At 37.5% G+C, this 16,860-nt stretch overlaps 1 protein-coding gene and 1 long non-coding RNA gene across 2 annotated transcripts; one reads left to right on the forward strand and one right to left on the reverse strand.

The window, feature by feature from the left end:
* Positions 1-246: 246 nt before the first annotated feature.
* Positions 247-2,666, reverse strand: LOC146767564 (uncharacterized). The gene is made up of 2 exons (XR_014954764.1): positions 2,097-2,666; positions 247-1,801 (listed from the first exon to the last, which is right to left on the reverse strand). It is a non-coding gene; the product is annotated as an uncharacterized LOC146767564 (long non-coding RNA).
* Positions 2,656-15,208, forward strand: TMEM33 (transmembrane protein 33). The gene is made up of 8 exons (XM_021548298.4): positions 2,656-2,708; positions 2,800-2,864; positions 4,157-4,251; positions 4,690-4,877; positions 5,826-5,893; positions 6,607-6,740; positions 8,649-8,732; positions 10,124-15,208. Exons 2-8 carry the CDS (start codon positions 2,808-2,810, stop codon positions 10,251-10,253), a joined length of 756 nt encoding a protein of 251 aa, XP_021403973.1. The 5' UTR covers positions 2,656-2,708; positions 2,800-2,807; the 3' UTR covers positions 10,254-15,208.
* The last annotated feature ends 1,652 nt before the right edge of the window (positions 15,209-16,860 follow it).

Here is a 16,860-nt window from a genome sequence, read left to right on the forward strand (position 1 = left end):
AATAAATGAAAACTGCATACAGATGTTAGCAACAGTACCTTCTTTCACGGACAAAAGAGATAAATCATTATTTGAACCTCAAGTGCCCCTTGCTGCAAGGTGATGAACACCACCTAAACAATGCGATGCCATCGTCTGTTCAAATGATTGAGAACTGGAGCCACTGGAGATTGCATGCTTGTGATGGTGATGCTATTCAAAAGACAATAAAAATTTCAAATTTAAAACAACTTTTAATGCAAAATACTGCTTCTATAATGTATTTATTATGGCTGTCAAAATACATTGACAAAGAATTGTTGTTTATTAAGTATTTCCATAGTGTCTGTAATAAGGTTCTCAGTAATTTGAAGCACCATCAGAGCCTGCTTTGGATATTCAAACTGGCTTCAAATTGCTTATGGATTTTTGCATATGATTTCATCTGAAAACAATAGTGACTAAGAAGAAAACTGGCAATGCTGCTCTGGAGTTATATATTCCATTTCTACCCATATACTACTGCTTATGTGCCTACAAGCAAATTACTAACCTTTTTGACCTAACGTCTCCATTAAACTTCATCTAATTAATGGTGATGTGAGCATTAGTAAACTTGCACTGCCTCTGGAGAGTCTAAGCCTTTCAGTCCCAGCCTTCCTAAACAAACATGAAGCACTGCATTAATATTTTCTTCCATATAATTCTAAAATGTGTGACTTATTTTGCTGACATACTAAGATGCTTTTTTTTTTTCCCCAAAAGATATTAAATGGATTAGTGGAAGTAGGTGTATACATCTGGGCATAAAAGGTCAAAATATACCCCTTTGCATCCATAACTTTTAAAATTAAGAGCAAACTGATCCCAGGTATCATTACTGTCAATAATTCTCTGATAGGTGTATACATTTTTTGGAGGAAAATATGGAAGTGTTAGTTACAGTTTCAGCCATGTCTGCTGATTGTGCTGGACTGCCACAGTGGAGAAATGAGACTATACTGCTAATGAGATAGATAAGTCCTCAGCAATTACAGTGATACTCTTCTAAATATCTGAACTATCAATTACCAATGAAAGTAAACGGGTGCCTTGATGGTTTGGAAGAATCCTCTTACAACTGTTGGAGTCTTTATTTTGGTTTACCATAAATGTTCATCAGTCTTTTTATTACACACATGAGAACGCCCAGCAGACACACTGAGAGTCCTAATTATCTACTGCTGTTTAGTAGAGTCTTCTACACCTGCAGAAAAATCATCTCAAAGTAGGAAGCAGTTCTTGTGTCTCCTTCTCAGTCACCTAAACGAGAGATGAATGGTTGGGAGAGAATTGGGAAATCAGGTTCTGCATCTTCAATTTAAAAGTGTTAACTAGCCTAAGATTGCTTATATTATTTGTAATTGTTATGGTATTAGAATCCCTATCAGCTGACTCTTTTGCTCCTTGCTTGTCAACCTACTTTATTACACATTCTTCCTGAGTGTCTTCCAATCAATCTTCAGGTTTAATCACCATAAGCAGAAATGAGGCTGATTGCAGATGTTGATTCCAACTTCCTTGGTCACAGGAGTAGTCTTTCTTGCTGTTGAAGAGTAATTGAATTGAAAGCCTCTGGGAACGATTAGAACCTGGAGCAAACGGCTTGCTGTCCTGTAACCCGTGCTGCCAGGAGGGGGAACCTGCTGCACATTCTTGAGAGAAAGCCAAAAGCACGACTACATGAAGCCATAGCAGCGAAAAGTCAAAGGTGTCAGTCATCAGGCCTGCATTTTGTTTTCTTTTGCCTTGATGCCACTTCAGACGAGTTACAGGCTTCCAACTGGAAAAGAGACATGGTCACATAGCTATCCGGCACAAATAATAATAATAATAAAAAAATCAATAGTAAAGGCAAGGGGAAGATTAATAGAGGATTAAACCTTTCCAAGACCTTACAAATTACATGTTAGAGAGTGAACCGAAGGCTGTTTCTGCTTTGTGCCATCCTTCTATCAGAGCTTGCTGATGTACCTGTACCTGAGTAAAGCACCCTAATTTACGGTTTGATGATTATTGACCAGAGATTTCAGAAATTTGTTTCAAGAATCCCGCTTTTTAACAGTCTTTAGACTTACATGGCTTTGAACAGGTGCGTGTTTGGACTTCCCCCCGGCTTTTTACCTTATAGGGAACCAATGACACTGAAACACAGGGGCACAACCTTGCACCGTTTTTGTCTGACACCGCCGGACCAGCGCAGCACCGGGAACCGCGGAGCGCCCTACATAGGTCCTGCGACGCTACGGTTCCCATTTATATTGCTGATGCTCAGCACTGAGCCTGCCAGGTCGCTATGGCGAGAGCCCAGAGCCCTGGAAATCCAGTCGGCCCTCTGTGAGTAAACACTCCCCAAACTGGGGCTGAAGCGAGCATTGATACTGTTGCTGTTGCTGTTGCTGTCACCACACACAAGTGCCGCTGAACGGAGCCTACGGACGGAGCCGAGCACCTGATGCCCGGGCTACGGAGACAGCGGAGAAGGGACCAGCGTCCTGCCCAGCGGGCTGGCCCCGCAGCCGCGGCCCCGCGCCCGCCGCGCCGTCCCCGCGCTGCCGCTGGGAGCCTCCCAGTCACCGCCTACATTGCCCGGCAGCCCCGGGAAGCGGCGGCCCGCGGGAAGTGGCGTCCGGGCGCATCCGGGAGTGCGGCTCTGCCGGAGCGTGTTCCTGCCCGGTGTGGCGCTTGCGGTGGGTCGCGGCCGGGCCGGGAGCGGGATCTCGGGAGGCGGCGGCCGCGGTCTCCCGTGTCCCACAGACTGAGGCGCTTCTCTCCCCGCAGGTGCGGCCATGGCGGACTCCACGCAGAACGGGCCCATGCCGGGCGGGGCCGGCGGCGGGGCCGTGGTAAGGAGCTCCGGGCCCGGGGGGCGCGGGCGGCCGCGGGGCTGCTCCGGCGGCGGGGAGGTCCCGCCGGGGTGGCAGCCGGGCGCTGCTCCCCGGCTGCGGGCAGGGCTCAGCAGCTTTCGCTGTCCGGTCGAAAGCTTGATGTTAGGGTGCCGCCGCTCTTGAAAATGGCTGAATTGAAAGTAATTCAGTGTGATAGCATCTATATTTCACAGAATCATAGAATATGCTGAGTGGAGAGGGACCCGCACGAATCATCGAGTCCAACTCGTGGCCGTGCACAGGATACCCCAGAAGTCACACTCTGTGCCTGAGAGCATTGTCCAAAGGCTTGTACTCTGCCAGGCTTGGTGCTGTGATCACTTCCCTGGGGAGCCAGTTTCAGTGTCCAAACACTCCCTGGGTGAAAAACCTTCTCCTGATAATCTAGCCTTGACACAGCTTCATGCTGTTTCTGTAGTTGTATTCTGCAAGTAAGATACGAAATTATATTATGAAGATGCTTGCAGGTTTTTGGTCATTTCCATAGAGGTGCACTGGAAATATAGAGGAAAAGAGAAGTCTTTAAAAGCTGGTCCAAATTTGGAAAAAAAGATGAACTCTGTCAGAAGGAAGGAGGCTGTTGTTTTGACTCTGATGCGCATGTAGCTAAAAGCATTCTGTGTTTCATTAGAGTCTTTCTGGCACTTCGGCTGTATCAGGACTGAGCAGAGCAGTGGTTAGGGAGGAGAGGTACAGGGTTACTGTGAGAAGTTTTTGCTTTTTCAAGGCCAATAATATGTAAGCCAAAACGATGCCACTTGCAATGTGGTTACACTAACTTTACCTGACCCTGTATTTTCCCCCCATCACTAAGAATGTGGAGATTTAGCTCCAGATTAGTGCACTGAATTCTAAAAGAAAGCTTGAAGCAAAAGTCAGTCAAGTCTAGAGACCCTACATGATAATATTTGTGAAGCTGACTGTTTAGGGAGGCATATTTGGATAGAAAAATTATTTTTCTGGAAGTTCTTACCACTGTGTTTGATTGTAATGTACAAAGGAGCCTCTGGGTTCTGAGGAAGCCTAGTTATTAATATAGTAACATCATATGAGCCAAGTATCACAGAACAAAAAAAAAAAGCTTTCTGCTTCAAGCTATAATTTGCTTATATTTGAAGTTGGAGAAATATTTGAATATATTTGAAGTTGAAGTTAAAATTTAATAGAGTTGGGAAGAATGTTCATTGTATGCAAGTATTAAGATACCAACTTCTGTTGGGGTTGGTCTTTTTTTTTCTTTTCCAATGTAGCAATTTCTGATGGCTAACAAGTTGGATACAGCTATGTGGATTTCCCGCTTGTTCACAGTTTACTGCTCAGCTTTATTTGTCCTGCCTCTTCTAGGGTATGTACTATAATATTGTTAAATAGCATTAAAAATTTTGAAACAAACTAGATTCCCTTTGCATAGAATTGTTTCTTCCTTTTTACCTTAATTGTAGGTAAATTGCTGTTATTCAGCTTACTTGGATGCTTTTTGTCAGAATAGCTTACATATTTTATATTGGTTTAAAACACTTGTAGATGTGTTTGGAAAATGTATTGAAAAAATATAAAGTAGTAGTAAATGCATGTTTTTTTGTGTAAATGGAGTATTACATTGAGTTGTGTTAAGCATCTGCAGTAAAGTAAGTGTTAAACAGCTGTTATTTTTTGGGAATAGTGCTTATGTACAATAATATAAATCAATACTTCAGGTATTGTTCAGCTGTGATGCAATTCTCAAAGGTAGAAGACTTCTGAGCTTGGTTCACATGGTAACATCTCCTCTGATGATTTGCAGGTTGCATGAAGCAGCAAGCTTTTATCAGCGTGCCTTGCTGGCAAATGCTCTTACCAGTGCCCTCCGACTACACCAAAGGCTACCACACTTCCAGCTTAGCAGGGCATTTCTGGCTCAGGCTTTGCTGGAGGACAGCTGCCATTACCTGCTGTACTCCCTTATCTTTGTGAATTCCTACCCTGTTACAAGTATCCTTTTCTTGTGTCATCCTGCTAATGTTTTTAAATATATAAAAAACATTATTATTTTCATCACATTTGCCATGATTTGAAAAACTAGTGGAACTAGTTTGATATGTTTGCTATTTATACTCTATATGAGAGGCTTATGTTGATTGATCCATATTCAGTTTAATCAACTCTATAATTAGAGCACTGCATTCTCTGGCTACTTAGATTTTCTTTTTTTGAGGCTTAAGTTTGGTGGATTTTATGACCAGCCTCCAGTGATATTTCGAGAAGATGGTATTTCATTTATTGCCAGTGCAGGGTTCATACATGTCTTCTCACTGTAGTAGACATTCATCATGTGGAGCGATAATTATTCAGTAATAATTTTCTCAGACAAGTTATTAAACCAATAAGTCTGCAAAATTTGTTCCTGTGGATTGTCAAAGGTGACATGTCAGAACTGACAGTTCCTTATGCCACGTGATGTACGCTTAATGTCCTACTCTTAAAATTCTTCTGGCAGAGATATGTCTACATTCTTGGTCTGTAAAATTGGAATGGCTAGCGACTGCATGTTCTTTGGTAAAGAAATTAATTTTGTAGCATCTTTTAACAAAAACTGCGTGTATTTCAGAGGTTTCAAGTAGTATGCTCAGGTGTGCCTCCTATGCATAGAGAACACATTTCAGTAAAAGCACACTGGTGTCTAATGGTGTGTGATATACTTTTGCATACTTGCAGACACTCATATTTTGAAGTTAATAAAAGTGCATAGCAAAGAGGTGTAAGAAGCAGAAGGAAGAGCTGTAAATATAGGTAGGTCTTAGATTTATACATATGTTCATCCAGTATAGGTCATTCCCACCAAACTTGCAAAGATCCATCAAGCTATCACTGGTATAGTATAACATCATAGAGAAATGAAGCACTTGCACAGCCTGTAATTTTCCTTATGGCTTGCTTCAGTGAGTATTTTTCCAGTTCTGCTGTTCTCTTTGCTTCATGCTGCCACATACACAAAGAAGGTTCTTGATGTAAGTATGATACGTATATGTTATGATTAATACAGTTAGTATTCTTGGGGTTTATAAACAGATTTGAGTTGCAGGTCTGGTTTGGTTTTCATTGGCTGCATTAGAGAAATTAGAATGAAACCGTAATACAGAATCTCAGCTAATTGTTTTTCTCACTAATTATTTTTCTTCAAATTTCTTTGAAGGAAACAAAATCTGTGGAAGAGTTACATTGAAACTTAAGACATGTATTTTTCAAGCTAAACCATAGTCTCTGAATTTTATTGTTCTCAGTAATAAAGGAACAAACTACAGGGGGAGACTAGCAAGGAAAATACTTGCCATTTGGACTTCTGCTCAATGCACTGCCTTGTGCATCTTAACGTAACTCCAGGCTTTGGTGTTCCTAACTGGGCTGTCATACTACATGGGCACTTCCTCCTAGTGGACTGAACAAAGCTTATGGCTGTCTCTGTGCAGTTGAACCTAAAATTGGTGGATGAGGCAATTGCAACATCTGATGCTTTTAGTTGAACTCTGTAAATTACGGAGTTCAAGCCTGTAGTAGTTTTCCTCAGGATATTAATCTCAATGAATGAAGTAATCTCTCTGATGAAGTCTTAAAATGCTGAAATGGGTGTTAAATAGCAATTGTTTGCATTTTGTTTTCTCTGTACTAATGGAGACAGGTGTAACTTTTATATTTTCTGTAAATAATTTTTTCTTCTTTAAAGGCACGCAGTTCAAATAGTTTGCCCTTTTTGAGAAACCTCTTAGAGAAACTGAATGCTAATCAACAGAATATTCTAAAATTCATTGCCTGCAATGAAATTTTCCTGATGCCAGCTACAGTTTTTATGCTCTTCAGGTAAGAATAATGATAAATATTTAAGTAATTAGAAACTTCCTATACAAGACTGTTTTTTGCAAATGAATTCTCTGTGGGTTATAGTATTCCATTTGTATGGTTCTGGCTGACAAAGGCTTGAATTTCAAATAAAATTTAAGTGATTCTTAGGCTTCTTAAGTTGGTGCATTCTGACATCAAAAGGCATTGACTGTGATGTAACTGAGCACCAAAAAAACCTTCCCGTTCATAGTGTGGGTGATGAGTCACATGGGAGTTTTTCAGGCTTGACACTTGAATTCGCCTACATTTCTATCAGTACATTGTTCAGTAAGTTTAATTTTGGTTCATTTAGTTGAATATTAACATCTTCGGCTTCACTGAAAGTGAACTCTTATTCTTGACAATTAGATTCCTGAAATTTAAGTGGCAAAGTTTCATTATGCAAAAAGTGTGCAAGTATGAGTAGTTTGCATTCTCTCCTATGCTGCTTCTGAGCAGTGACCCTTCTGGGTCTTTTTATTCCCTTTGATTTTGTTTGTTGTCTTGCCTGTTGAAGTCATTTTAGGGATGTTGAACATGTTGGAATACAACTGAAGTTTTACAGGTATAATGACCTGCCAGTCACAGAAGTTTGGGTCATTGCCTTTTAATATTTGGAGGGGGAATGCAGCCTTTTTTCTATACAAGTTCTAGCATGGTGGGAACATTGTCTTGAGTGGTCTCATAAGCAGTGGAAAGGAGGCTTTACCTTCTTGGATAGGATGCATAATTTGTCTTTATCTTTTGATATATCAGCTGAACATTTTAATGCTTCAGCCCTCAAGGGTTGCATTCCATCTGAGACTACTTACCAGCTGACTGATACACTCTATCCAGTATCTGAAACTTTCAAGTGCTTTGAAACTTAGTACAGTATTTTTTTCTTTTGCCTCCCTATAGAGAATGTAGTATATGAAATATTGCTGCTTGATATGTCATCTGGTAGATACTGAAGCTTGTAAAAGGTCATATGCCAAACTTTAAAATAATTTACTTGCTAAATGCAGCTATTGTGAGATTTTGTTCTTTAAATGTTGTAGCATATTAAATTGTTTGTCAATACTGTACGGGTTTTCTCTTTCTTCCCTCTCTTTCTTCCCTCCTGTAGCTCATGTTCACTTTATATTTTCCTTCTGGCTAAAGAAGCTGCTAATACTTACTGGAACTTACTTATCATCATGTTTAAATTCAAACAGAATTTTTCAATAATGTGTTATTTAAAGTGGTTTCAGTCACTAAAACTTAGGGCATTTCTGTACTTCACTGTGTATGGTTTGTGTGCTATGTTTTCACTATTTCACAGCACAGCCATGTAAGTCAGCAGTTTTGTGAAGTACTAAAGCCTAATTTCACTGTAACTGAAATAACTGGGTATTAGCTTGGCATTAAAGTCTCATTATACATCTGTAAGTGTGTGCAGTGTGTGTTCTGAGAATTTTCCAAAAGAAATATGATGTTAGAAATATGATCCAGAAATTCAAAGTGCTGCAATTGGATTGAACAGGGTAACTGTAACTGGGCTGCATATGTCAGCCAGTTTCTGGGCTTACCAACAAGTGTTTTTGTGCTATGGAACACGTGTCCACCAGAAATGAGGCATATAAAAACACTTCATAAATACAAATTCAATACAAGAACAGCACTTAAACTGCTTCATTGAGCAGTTTTATTCTATAATGTTTCTGCATTTTTGAGTGTATAGTTACATACTTTGTCTTGTCAGATCTATATTTTCTATACCAATGTAACCCAAATCTAGCTTTTTTTTGAGTCCAACTAGTTTGCTTGCTTTTCTTAAATTTTTTTTCTTAAAAATTCCTGGTTTTGGTGTTTTGTTTTGGTTTTTTGTTTGTCACTAGTAAGCTCTACTGAACTATTCTCTTTCAGTGGACAAGGGAGTCTGCTCCAGCCTTTCATTTACTATAGGTTTCTTACATTACGCTACTCTTCTCGGCGAAATCCGTACTGTCGGTAAGTGCTAAATTGATTTTGAAAGTTAGTGTTTAACTGCATGGTGCTTAGGCATTCAGAAACTTCTCATTCTAAAAGGAACTCATAATACTACATCTCCAGATGTCACTTGTAGAATGTGAAATACACCTGGATGCTAAATAAAATCCTGTCTGATTGAAGGTTAGATTTATTTCATGTAAGTGATCAGAAAAGTACCACCGTTCTTGAATGGGAGCTTTCAGAACTTGCTTGTGTAATTAAAACTACACTTTGGGAATAGAAGTCTTTCTTATCAGAGAGATATCCTTATTTTACTTTCTAGGTACATCTGAGGCTAAGCCCAAATATGAATAGGCACTTAAAAACTTGTGTAATAATGAGAGAAAAAAAATTCTGTGGATGATCTTAAACATGTTCATTACTTTCTTTAAATTCATAAATAAAACTAATTTGTATTGAAAAAAGTATTTGAAATAGAACCTTACTGATTTTGAAAGTTGGTCAAGCCAATATTATTGTTTTAGACTTTGAAATCATAAATATTCCTATGAGTGTTTTTTCAGGTGAGTGCTTTTTAGAAGTTTTCTTACGAACATTGCAAGCATAAGATTTTGTGATTTTGTGAACAGAATTTCCAGTCTATTCGATCAGAAAATGACTTGCTAGAGTGCCAAGAAAGTAGCTTTGGCTGCCACAATATGTAAAGAGACGTGTGAGAATCATAATCTCAATTGTCTTCTATTCCCTATTTTTGTAAGAAATCAATTGTTCCATCATACTACATATATTTATTTTTAACATAACTAACAACATACATAACAACATCTATGAAGTTGCTTTACTGCTTTGGTATCTAAAAATAATTTAAGCTGTATAATACTGCAATACTAAAATTGACATTCTGTAGAACTAGTTTATCCAAAATGTTCTGCTGGCATTTTTGTAGTTTTAAGGGAAATTGGTGACGAGGGTTTTATTTCTCATGTCTCTCTTCTAATAGTTGCTTCTGCAGTGCACGTTTCTTGCATATTGCCAAGAATTAGCACAAATACAATAGCCTCCCAGCTCCTTACACTATTTGTGATAAAGCATTATTCCTTTTCCTCTTTTTTATAGTGCTTGTGTAGCCTTTACAGCCTTTCTTTTTTTTTCTTTTGTTTTTTTTTTGCTTTAAGGTGGAGTTTTTCTGCTCTGTCTAGCTCGGTAACTTCCAGCTGAGGATAGAGTTACTTAAAATGTTAATGTTTAAAAGTCAAAAATTCTGAAGCTTTTGGAAGCAGTACTGAGTTGGTCTAAAGAATTTAACTTAAAATGTGTATGTGAGTGTGATACTGAGAAAAGAAGTTAATGAAAAAGATATATGTGGATAATACTTCTAATAAATGCTGTCTTTAAATCTGATTTTTCAGGACTCTCTTCACCGAGCTCAGGATTGTTGTTGAACACTTAATAACGAAGCCCTCATGCCCTGTTTTTGTAAGAAGACTATGCCTCAGTGGCATTTCCTTTATAAGCAGATTGGCACCAACTGTTGCATAGCCAAATTCAGGCACTCGTGTTTTGTGAACATTATGAGCAGCTGGCACTTCTGCTGATGATTGGAAATTCCTGGTTTTACACTGATTTCACTCCAGGCTGTATAAAAATACATAAATGCTTTTCTTGGAGATAATACGAAATTTAGCATATCAAAAACAAATAATAGAAACTTAAATTAACTGTGCTGTATTGTTAACTGATGAAAAAAGTAGATGCATCCTACCTAAAACATGCCCTATCGTACAAGTTTGTTGTTTTTTTTGTTTGTTTTTTTAAATCAAGGATTGTTTGAGATTGATTGAAAGTTATTATAAAAGATCTGTGCTCACTAGGTTTATGTTAGTTGGAACTATAGCTGCTTTAGGATGTCTCCAGTGGATAGCAGTTGATACATATACCTATGCAGTACACTTTGGACAGTATTCTTCTGCTTACTAAATGTATCTGTAGAGCTATTTTGTCCAATATACAATACTCAGTGTAGAAATACAGCCCACTCTGAAGTTAACACAAGGGATTAAAATCTATCAAGCTGACAGAGATAACACTGTTTTCTGAACAAGAGGCTATTTTTATTAATAATACTTTAAAAGAATTCTCCCATGTTTCTGCCTCGTGTCCCAATCTTACATTACGCTGTTGGAAGAAATATCAAGACTGATTACAGAAAACTCTGTGAAGTTTTCTTGTCATAACAAGTTGTTTTACCAAGCCAAAATGCTGACCTGTAGGATTTTAAGACTAAGACACAATGCTTAAACTTTTAACCATGTCTCAAATGAACTAATCAATGTGAATGAAGTAAATTTTGCAGAGTAATTGCAGATTTGTTCTAGTGTCCACACAAATGTGAGACTGCAGTAATTCAAGCATGTTAGCTTTTTAGAAAATTAATCTGTAGGTAGCTCTGTATAAATTGTTATTCCAGTTTCTGAGACCCTCATTGTGATGAGAAATCTGCATAAAGAATTGCACCTGTTTAGGCAGCTTCTGAAACAAATGGGTGTAGGATTTCTTGGCATAAATCCATCTGATAACTGATCTGAAGCCAGTGTCATGACTACAGAAGTGAATATTAAATTAAGTGCATAAATTAATTACACTGGTTATGCATTCACCCAGCAGCTGAAGGGTAGGTCATGAAAAAATAATACTGACTGAACAAAACTTCTTTATAGAAATTCAAATTCAATATTTGCCGAATTTTCTGTAGTTAGTGTTAGTATTCTAATTGCATAAAGTTAAAGGGTATTCATGGGCCTTTTGTAAAATTCTGTAGCACTCAACTATTGGTCAGAGGAACCTTGTGAGAAAACAGTTTCAAAAACAGTCTTGAAGCAAAGTATTTTCCTGCAACAGTTGAGTTATCTTGTTTGTGATAAGGATATCATTCCAATTTTCCAGTTGTACTAGTTTTTAGATCAGAACAATGTATTTATAAACTTACTTCATTTTTTTTTTTGCTCAACCTCTTGGTACTAATGAACCAGTTGGTAATTGAATATGATATTCTTTGACTACTTGTCTTGCTCTCTGAACGTGATTAGCTGTTTATGGAATACTTGCACACTGCAGAAGCAACTGCATGCAGTTAATGCTCTACAGCTGCTAAAGACTTGCAATGAGATTGATTATGTGTATATCCTGTAATTTGAGGATTTGATAAAAACTAAAATTTCTACTGCAATAAAAGGAGTGTTAAATGTAACTCGCTAGGCTCTTCAGGCTCGTTTTCTCTTTAACACAACTTACTGATGCTTGAACCTGGAAGTTGAGCAGAATGCTGTCCTGTGCGTATGTGTGCATGTTCCTGTATTCCTACTGCTGCCTCTGAATTGGGATATAATGTCTTGTGCATTTCTAAATCATTTTATAGGGAATTTTTGCCTTGTAAAGTGCAAAAATTTTTGACCTTTCCTTCAAAATCTAACCCAAGAATAAGCACTGCAACAATGGTATCTAATCAGAGAAAAATTCAGGTCTACTTATTACTATTTCAGTTGCTCAGCACGATTTTAGACCATCTCTCATGTTGCATGATGTGTTTTTTGAATGGTGACATCAGATTCTCTTCAGCTGTTGGCACCACTGTGATGTAAAAATGAATTTGGTCATCTAAGTTGATTCCCCATACTGGGAGTGGAAGGCAAATAAATCTGTAATTACAGTAAGCAAAATAACATGTTACTTCTGAGCAAATTTTTGTGGTCTGACTGCTATTATGGGTGCATTCTACTGTTCCCTAATTTTATGATGTTACTAAATTAGAGAGGAGTCTAAACTGAATCCAGTCTAATGCAGCTGTAACTGAAGGATGCTGAGTAGAGATTCAACTCAATGAATGCAGTAGAAGGATTAAAAGGAGTAAGTGACAAGGAATGACAATGCTGTGAGTAAAGAGTTGGAAGACAGTGCTGTGAAGTAGAACTTGGATGTGAATACTGAATTAATCTCTTTCTATTAAGTCTTGAAAATGAGGAAGGAAAAAAAAAAAGAGGAGGAAATTTCATAAAAGGGGTTTGATTTGGTTTTGCTAGTAGTATATTTTTGGCTTTGCTTGACAAATGAGCAGCTTGTGGCCTGGTAAAACTTATTTCTGTGACGTGCTGAGAAAACATGGAACAATGTTCAAGCCAAATAAATAGGGTAACTGACCTGTACTCTGCATCAACTTTGATTTTTACTGTAGCCTTTCAGCTGCCTAAGTGATAACCTCGAGTTTCCTCAATGCTGGCAAAAACATTCTATCCTTGAGCCTGCTTCCTCACCACAGTTTGTGACTGTTTCTATTCTAATGATTAAATTAAATGTAAAATGCTGGTAGTATGCTGATAGCTTGAGAGTTTTTTTGGTGAAGCAAGCTGTATGTTCATTCTGCTGTGCTGTCAACAGCTAGCTGTGATGCAGAGGCTGTGACACAAGTCTGTGATTGTAGAGAAATTTTGCAACTGACCATAAAGTGCCTGCCAATCCCAAAATGAAGCAGAAGAGTTTTTGTATTACTGAAAGGTTTCCTACCTAATGTGATAACTGTTTCCACTGGTATAAATCATACTGCTCATTGCTTTTTGTCAGCTTTCGTAAGTTAAGTGCTGTTGCACTGTACAGGCTTTTTGTAGAAGTGATGCCCCAGCTTAACATTTGTCTGTTTTCACCTGTAGATAAAGTGTCAGGAGGCATTGGGTCTGTTAAAGTAGCTAATGCCAGTTAGGATTTCTTAACACAAAGTAACTCACCAATACATCCATCCTCTCCTTTATTGCCTTTTATTTGATTTTATACATATATTGACATTTCTGTGCTGTCAGTTTTGTTTTGCTCCTTTCTTTGATGGGTGTTTAAGTGGAGCAATATCTGTTAATGTTGTGAGGATTTAAATAAAAATTATTATAATAATGAGACACTATTTCTTCCAGTAGTTTTGGAGCTGCTAACTATGTATGTGATTGTTCTGTCCAAACAAATAATGTAGCAAATTATTTTGTACAGTCTGTGTTAGACCCTTTTATCGTTAGGCACCTGTATTCAACACTTGCTATACAGATGCCATGTTTATTACAAAGTTCTTACCCATTTTAAAGACAGGAATGGAGTCATGGAAGGAAAGAGCACTTGCCTTATGTAAGAGTTCTGGGAGAGCAGGAAATAGAAAAGAGTTGGACAAGTGCCCAGATGAAACTGTTTTGTTTCTGTTGTACATATGACTTGTTAGTCCTGCTCCTAAAATTATTTTAACTGTGGTCTTAAACACTTTAAAAAGTACTGTACCTTACATTGCTCAGATAAAAAGTGCTGTACCTTCCAGTGCTCAGATTAAGGGTAAAGAAGATAGTGTGCTAGAACAACATGTTCTTTTAAAGTCAAAATTGATTTTCATGTGCAATGCTAGGTGTGGCCCTTGTATCATCATCTCTGACAAAAAATAATGCAACAGAGTAAGATCCCAAGCCCTTAACGTGCTAGACGGTGGTAGGGTATGCCAATCTGTTCTGTCTATAATTTTTAATTGCTGTGGTACTCCTATTTGTGGTTGAACTATATATACACTGAAATAGGTTAATGTATTGTAACTTTGGTAGTGCTATAATTTTCTTAAAGTCACAGGAATATTCAGGTCTTGCTGTTTTAAATCACCTTTTAAGGACAGAACCTTAAGCAATTCTTTATTCCAAAGATGGAAAGATATTAGTATGGATAGTGTAATAGAGTTTAATCTTTAATGTGGATTCAAAAATCTTTTTCATAAAATCTCAGCATTACTTTTTAGCTTCTCTGCAGAAGCTAGCTCTGTGATAATGGCAGATGTTGTGCAGGTAAGGGAGTTTCATTGCTTAGTTCTGTGCCATCCAGATGGTATAAACTTTTAAAATTAATTGAAAAATTCATCTTTTACTTGTATTCAAGGACTGAGGCACAAAATGCTAATGTAAGGGCTCAGAGGGGAAATATAGTTCTCCTGCATATTTGAGAAAATGTGAAGCCCTTTCAAGAAAATCTAATAAACATAATAATCGCAGGCTGCTGACACTAAGGAAAAAGCACCTCATTCGCTCTTTCTTTTATGCAGCGATTTACTGGTCCCTACTGATTTTCAAATTGGATCACTGCAGTAAATTATCCATACCAGTACCTGTGAAAGAAAGCACTGGGATCCATATTTGTTCAGTGCTGTGCCTAAATCAGCAAGAATGATAAATTTGATGGTATGAAATTGGAAATACCAAGGGCTTCTCGCAGTGAATGAGCAAGTAGTTTCATTTCTAATTTATTGTGACCCTTTTTCACTGTATGTGCTTTGTATGTCAAATATTTATTTTAAAACAAATTAAATAGTTTTCTGTATTGATACCTATTGTTCTGTTAATGTTCTTGAAATCAAATTGTGTATTTCTTCTGGATTTTAAATATTACCAGTGTGTGTTGCAAACAGCACTTATTAAAGTTCAAATCTCTGAGTGAGTTTGAGTTACTGACCAACAGCTTTGTGTTAAGTGTTCAGGTGCATGTTGGGTGTTGGTTTTTCGTGTATATGTTTAGTATAGTGCAGAATGCAGTGAACTACTGCAACCACTAATTTACTTTTTCTAGAGAAACAGGAAGATTAAGATGTATATCAAAACAACAACAAAACAACAAAAAAAAGCCCTGATCCCTTCCATTAATTCATTGGAACTATTCTGCTTAATATCTGGCATATATAACACCAAGTCCTGTGGAAAAAAAAATCTACCTGTGTGCCCAGTCTACTGCCATATTTTCAGTGCAACTGTTAGCAGAGAAAGTTGTGTACCTGTGTTTTGGCATGAGGAAACTGCTTTCCTGGAACAAGTGCAGATCATGAGATTTTCATTTGCTACATGTGTCCCTGTGAATATTCCCTTGTGTTAATTTTCCAGTGTTAAAAACAGTGATAAAAGTATGTTATATGAAGATGATGCATCAGTTCAGATATTTCACAGGAAAATAAAGCTGAAAATCAGAAATTGTAAAAGATGCAGGACTAGAATATCTGTAGGATTTAAAGCAGTATCAACTATAGTTTTCATGAAGGTAGAAATGCAATAGAAAAAGAAGGTAGAAGAATGGGGAGGAAAATAATGAGAACACAGAAAATCACAGAATCACAGAATATGCTGAATTGGAAGGGACCAGTCAGGATCAGCAAGTCCAGCTCCTGGCCCTACACAGGACACTCAGAGAGTCACACCAGTTGTCTGATATAAAGATGTCTGGAAATCCTGCTGGATGCTCTGTGGCTTTCACAAACCCCATTTCACCATTCATGGTTTCATGCCCTCAGTATCCTCTGGATAGTACTTAAATTTTCAAGCTAAATTTTCAAGTGAATTATGTATAATTTATTCTCCATTAAAATACTGTTGAAATAGCCACACTGCATAGGAGCTACAGTCGATGGAAAACAGCTGCAATGGAATTACATGTTCTTCTCTTACTATGTTTGAAAGTTATGCAGAGAAAAAGTAAAGAAAGAAATAATCTGGGATTCTTGGTCTTTTTTTTTTTTTTTTTTTTTTGTGCTTTTATCTTTCCATGTTGCTTTGCTGTTTTTTTCTTGGCCATCTGGGGGAAGACCTTGTATGTGCAACTCATGAGGTTTTGTCCTGATGTATGTTTGCATAGAACATGATATAACTTAGTATACGTTATAACGTATATGTTATAATGTATACGTTAGTATTACGCTATAACATGATGTAACTTAGTATTTTAAGATTTTTTTTAATCTAGAAAATCTGATGAAACAGATGTTTCCATACTACGATCACTTTCGACATGTTTCTGCTATAACAATTTCAGTTACATTCTGACTAAAGCACAGCAAAAATAATTGTGAATCCTTTCAGCAATAAAGTTTAAATCAAAGCCATGGATAAAAAGTTTTTTGTAATGGTAGATGAAAATCTGAGGTTGACTTTCTGAATTTTCATGTCTAGTGGCATTTTCAGTTGTGTAACTGTATAATACAGAGAAATATTGAAGCCTTAGGAAACTACAGGTACAGCAACAAGCATCAAGTTCAGCATGTGTTTGAGCTTCCAATGTCTCTGTTCACATTTCTAATTATCTCAAAATTTTTAACATCACT

This window comes from Lonchura striata, chromosome 4, assembly GCF_050655825.1.
Source record: "Lonchura striata isolate lonStrDom1 chromosome 4, ASM5065582v1, whole genome shotgun sequence".
NCBI classification, from domain to species: domain Eukaryota; kingdom Metazoa; phylum Chordata; class Aves; order Passeriformes; family Estrildidae; genus Lonchura; species Lonchura striata.